The 5,785-nt window shown below is 44.1% G+C and overlaps 1 protein-coding gene across 1 annotated transcript; it reads left to right on the top strand.

The window, feature by feature from the left end:
- The first annotated feature begins 2,956 nt into the window (after positions 1-2,956).
- LOC119978541 (histone H3.3A) lies at positions 2,957-5,494 on the top strand. Its single transcript, XM_038820262.1, has 4 exons — positions 2,957-3,108; positions 3,703-3,845; positions 4,129-4,282; positions 4,999-5,494. The coding sequence occupies exons 2-4, from the start codon at positions 3,718-3,720 to the stop codon at positions 5,125-5,127; spliced, it is 411 nt and encodes a 136-aa protein (XP_038676190.1). The 5' UTR covers positions 2,957-3,108; positions 3,703-3,717; the 3' UTR covers positions 5,128-5,494.
- Positions 5,495-5,785: the final 291 nt, after the last annotated feature.

The following is a 5,785-nucleotide window of genomic DNA, read 5'->3' as shown; positions in this document are numbered from 1 at the left end:
GTTGTGGCCAGACTCGAGCGGTCCGCTGAACGGTGCGCTGAGCGGTGCGCAGAGTGGTGCCCTGACCTCCTCCAAGCAGTCGTCAGCCAGGCCGACTGGTTGACGAATTTAAAAAGCAGGTGTGTTTCACGACGTCCAAACAGGGCGCCATGACGTCGGGACTTCGGCCCATCCGGGCCGGTGAATAGCGGGGGGGCTCTCAGTGGCGATTCTGGTCGTGTCAGGGGCGGGAAGGAGGCGTTTGTCGGGAAACGCGACTCCGACAATTTGCGGGGTTCGGAGAATAGCGGGAGGGCGTCGGAACAGCGTCGCCGTAAACATTTCCGACGCCCGCTATTCTCCGACCCGTCGTGAGTCCGGAGAATCTCGCCCATTGTGTTTAGTTTCAGTAAGATTATGTAGTTAATGCGAGGAGCCAGGGGCTGAAGCAGTGAAGTGTTGAGATTGCAATTTAAAACCTTTTAGATTGGAATGGGAACAGACAAGAAGCTGTGGTCTCAATACAGTGAGGTTAGATCTGTCTGTGAGCAGACTAGCTGTTTCTCCTCGTCAGTTAAAAATTTGATTGGGGACAGACCAGACAAGCAGCATTTCCAGACACTGAGTTAAAGATTTGCTTGTGAACAGAACAGAGGTTTCAGAAAAGGCTGGCAGTTTAAACAGTATTTTGACTCGGGCAAGATTCTGCAAGCTGGTTCTTGAAGGATCTTTCTTTCTCAAATTTATCCAAGACATCTCTTTATAGCAAGTATTTCTGAGTCTACTAACTGCATTTAAAAGTGGATCATGACCTGAGATGGGTTTTTGTTTGACTGGAGATAAAGATAGCAGTTTATATTGTTTCATAGTATTGGTAAGCATTGTTTAACTGGTAATTGAAATCTATTTGTCTTTATGATGTTAAAGTTAGTAACGTTTGTTTAATTATACCATATCTCTACTTGTGCATGAAATTATTCCTGGCGCAAAGTATTCTTTTACAGTTTTATAAAATATTGGGGTTCTTGTCCAGTATCTGAGCAATTGTTTGGTTCGTGATGGGAACAAGAATTGGCATATTGGCAACATTGCTAATGTTGAGATTGAGGTGTAATCCAATTAAACACATTTTCTTGAAATAAAGGAACCAGAAAAACACAATTAATCTTACCAAATAAATTTAAATTTCATTACACATTTATTGATAAGATAAACTATCTCTTGGAGTGACCACTGATTGTGGCAGATCCTCAAGCATGCTGGTGGGAACCACATGTTCACTTTTCAAGGCCACCCTGACATGGGGCAGACCTCTGATGACACTCTCTACATCATCTGGCTGAAGATCAACAACCGGTTTAGTGGAGGAACAGCCCCTCAAATAAGTGAATAGGGGATGACTTTACAGGTGTTTGGGACTAATGGCCTCCATCTATTCCTTGGACAGCAAGGAGATAAAGGTAATAAAATGAATCAAACAAAACATTCTGTCTTTTTCATGGAGGTGTCCCTTTCTGTATAATAAAACCCCAATAGTAATTTAAATGAAAGTACTATATACTATGTATTTCCAGAAAGTCTGCATTTTTTCTTGCATTAAAATTGGATTACAGGGCAGCATGGTGGACAGTGTTAGCAAGGTGTCACAGTGGTTAGCACTGTGTTGTGTTATGTACTCTGGGATAACACAGGCTGCAACAGGATGCAGCTTTAACCAAAAGGTACTCAGACCTTGAAGTTAGTTCAATGTGATTTATTGAACCAGTAGCACAGTTCTCTATGAGTTTGACTCTCTGCTAACCTAAGTGTGGTTACTCTGACTGAACCAGACTAGCTCTTAGCCACGTGTTGGAGGTGTGATTCTGTAAATACACCCTGACTCACTCTGTAGATGTTCATCAATGGAAAGAGGCGGAGTGTGAGCGCCTCATGCCTTTTATAGTGAGATACCACCCCTCAGTGTCTTACCTGCTCATTGGTCATGTCCTGTTCTCTGTGTTCATTAGCTGCCTGCCTGCATATCATTATCTGCATTTCATTACACACTGCTGTCCCATGGCACTGAGGTCCCAGGTTCGACCTGGCTCTGGGTCACTGTCCATGTGGAGTTTGCCCATACTCCCTGTGTTTGCATGAGTTTTGCCCCCACAACCCAAAGATGTGCAGGCTAGGTGGATTGGGCAAGCTAAATTGCCCCTTAATTGGAAAAAATGAATTGGGTACTCTAAATTTATAAAAACAAAAATTGGATTACCTTTTTGCATATGTTATGCAGTATCGTAGCCTAGCCTACTCCCCAAATCATTCGGGAGTTGGTTGAGCTAACCAAACATTAAAACTCTTGAAAATATCCGGTTTTAAAATAGTTACGTTTTGTATAAATAAGATACAAGTGAGGGAATCTATGGTTTCTGAAAATAAACCTCGCGTGTGCAGTTCGTCATCATGTTAACGATATTCCGGAGTTTCATGGCAGCTTCCGCTTGGTAGTAAATGTGTAAGCCACTTAAAGATGACGAAAATGTTTTCTGGAGATTCATTGAAACTACGCAACAACGCAAACCGGTTTGAAGCTGAATGAAAACATAGTGGGAGGAAAACGAGTGGGTGAGAGGTGCCTTGAGGACAACTCCAGCGCTCGCATACAATTAAATACGAAAACTGCCTCCCCCTCCCCGCCATCATCAAAAACAAAAGTACTCGATTGTATAGGGGAGGAAGCAATATGTAATTATGTAAATATCAATTGCAACATGAATTTTAAATGCCTTTGAATATATATTTTTTTAAATGAGAAACACAGCCATTAGGTTTTGGAAAGAGGGACAGATGGTGTTTGCGTTGAGCAGGTTAAATTACATGAACATATAGCTCTCGACTGCTGTAATAATAATTCTCTTGTTTATGTGCGTGAACGTGAAGGAGGAACTGTGCAGAATCCGAGCAAGAGGGCGGGGCCAGCGCAGCTCATTACCATACTACAATAGCTACAAGGAGGGCTGACCAATGGGCTTCAAGGACAGTCTGTTGTAGAACGTTGACCCTGGAATGATGTCAGAGAGGTTATAAATAGTAGCAGCAAAGCGGCAGCAACTCACAGTGCGGCTCCTATTCCAGGTGGTGAGGTTGGTAAGTGGTGAAGCGCTGCCAGCTACTTGTTATTGTTCAAATTCTGGCCAGCATTTGATTGTAATCTGTTGGCTTCGCTAGTTTTCGTCTTCGGTTCGGCCGCCGGCTTGTGGGTCCGTGTGGTTGGGGGGGAATTGGGGTTTTGGCAGCGTGCGGTGGTCGGGGTTCCGGGCTCGGCCTGCGGAGGCGTTGTGTTTTTTTGTCTCCAGTTTGGAGAGTGAGCCGGAGTTGGGGTTTGTCTCCGGGCGGCACTGGGGTTCCCGGAGCGGTCATGTAAGCGGTCGGTTCCAGTCATCGGCGTCTCGATTGCGGCCTGTGTCGGCCACTCACTCGGCTGGGATTGTAATGGGACGAGCCCCGGCCTAGGGTGGTTGCCTGATCTGGTGGGGTCCGCCTCTACCCCGCGGTTGGGTGATTTCCCAGCCTGTGGTCCAGTAGGCTGCCAAACGGCCGCCATTTCGTTGCGAAAATTCAGGTTGGTGCAAATCCCGCCTCCGCTTGCTCTGATTGGAGTGGGCGCCGCCACTCAGTATGGGGCGGGTTCAGTGAGCGGCAGAGTAGCCCGTTCTATACTGACTGTCCTCCTGTCTGTAGATCCGGTGAGTGGAGATGGCTCGTACCAAACAGACTGCCCGTAAATCCACCGGCGGCAAAGCGCCCAGGAAGCAACTGGCCACCAAGGCAGCCCGGAAAAGTGCCCCGTCCACCGGCGGAGTGAAGAAACCTCATCGCTACAGGTGAGCGTGTGGCTTGTACTCGGGAGTAGCTGTTGTAAATCGGTTGCTTCATTTTTGGAGACAAATCAACGCGGCAATCCCTTAATCTGTGCCCCATCATCCCTTGTGTCTGCGAATTTCACTTTTAACTTTATCTAAACCGGGCTTGGTGCGTAGGGTGGTCAATGTCGATCCCTTTTTGGAATTTGAATGCTACTTATTGGATTGGCCCTCCTACTGCTTTGCCTTGTTAAATCATTGGCGTGAATTTGTATTTCTGATTAACCTGTCTTGCCACAATTAGGCCGGGTACAGTCGCTCTCCGAGAAATCCGACGATATCAGAAGTCCACAGAGTTGCTTATCCGTAAACTGCCCTTCCAGCGTCTGGTGAGGGAAATTGCCCAGGACTTCAAAACTGACTTGAGGTTTCAGAGTGCTGCAATTGGAGCTTTACAGGTATGGCATCCTATATTTGTGACCATGGTTGAAACTGCGATTGTCTGCTCTAATATACTAATCCATTTGTTTGAAAAAAAATATTGGACCTTTATTGGTGTACATTCGAATTTTTCTTTTTGCATAATTGCTATCAAATTTAGTGGTTCTGCTTGGCAGACAGTAATATTATCTATCAGCTGGGATGTGATAGAAGTTAATTTTTGATTTCAAATCCAGCCCCTCTAATCTGTTTTATGATCAGCTATTTTGTGTGCTGTTAAACACGCAGTGTGGTCCTGCTTCCCTCTGCTCTTTGTTTTGACTATCCCTCAAGACATTCTTATGGGAATTCCTTATAATCCTAATTGATCTAATTATTTTGTAATAATGTAGTACTGGTGATTATAAAGCTTTTTTGGTCTGGATTTGATCCATATTTAATTATTTTCCATGGCCTGCTTCCATCTCTGAACTTCAATGACTAGCTTGCTAACAGTCCGTATGCAAGTACTTTGATACTTGAGAAACCTTGGGGGAACTGATTTGTGGGAAGAGAATTGAAGTTAATAAAACGGCATCCAAATTACTACATGTACACATTACTGGAGGAGTTGTAATATTTAAATGGGCCTTTGTTTGTTATTTTATTGGGAATTGGCAGTTGTCAACAAGAACTGGGGCAGGACTGAACTGTTGCAAGTGTTCTCTGAAGAATTAACTGTTTGTTGTTGCAGGAAGCCAGTGAGGCCTACTTGGTTGGCCTATTTGAGGACACCAACCTGTGTGCCATCCATGCCAAAAGAGTGACCATTATGCCCAAAGACATACAGCTGGCACGGCGGATCCGGGGAGAGCGTGCTTAACTCTCCGCTTCATTACATTTTCTCCAGACTATTTTGAAGTGACATTTAATCAATTTCTAAAACATTATTGGACTGTAAACTTGGCTTCTTGTGGAAGCTGGGCCTTTCTTTTGTATTTTTGTTAGTATTGAGTATTGATTGTGACTTAGTGTGGAAGTAGCAAAACATTTTGTAAACATTCCTTCAAACTCTTGGCTCAGGTTGCAAAATAAAACATTTGTATCTTTTGTCTGTGCTACCTCTTGATTTTATTGTGTTAAGGCTGACTCTTATCTTGCATGCAATAGGGGGTGGGAAATAGTAGGTTTTACCTTTGCATTGTGCTGATTTTCAATGGGGTTGTAAATAAAACCTTTTCACTACCTCAGCTATATTGTCTTTTCTTCAAGTTAATAAAATGTTCTCATAGGATAATGTGCTGCATAAATTGAACCAGATTTAGGGCTTTTGCTGCGTTAACTGAGCCGTGAATGCAAAAGCAGCATCAAATAATGGGGAATGTCTTGCTTTCTGGGTGCTCTTGGCTCGAGTAATGCAAAAATCACTTGGCAAATAACTTGTTGGCTCGAGGTGCCTAAATCTTTTTTTGGGGTGGGGTGCTAGAAGAGATGGGTTGTGCTGTTGAGAACCAAATTGCTTTTTAAAAGTCTCATTGCAA

The sequence above is a fragment of the Scyliorhinus canicula genome, chromosome 15 (genome assembly GCF_902713615.1).
Source record: "Scyliorhinus canicula chromosome 15, sScyCan1.1, whole genome shotgun sequence".
NCBI classification, from domain to species: domain Eukaryota; kingdom Metazoa; phylum Chordata; class Chondrichthyes; order Carcharhiniformes; family Scyliorhinidae; genus Scyliorhinus; species Scyliorhinus canicula.
The sequence above is the reverse complement of the archived record's forward strand: the minus strand, read 5'-3'. Positions and strand labels throughout refer to the sequence as shown.

Excerpts from the sequence above, each read along its gene's own strand:
- LOC119978541 (XM_038820262.1), top strand. The coding sequence starts at position 3,718 with ATGGCTCGTACCAAACAGACTGCCCGTAAATCCACCGGCGGCAAAGCG. Across the intron at positions 3,846-4,128 it reads AAGAAACCTCATCGCTACAG|GCCGGGTACAGTCGCTCTCC; the intron begins GTGAGCGTGTGG and ends TGCCACAATTAG. Across the intron at positions 4,283-4,998 it reads CTGCAATTGGAGCTTTACAG|GAAGCCAGTGAGGCCTACTT; the intron begins GTATGGCATCCT and ends TTGTTGTTGCAG.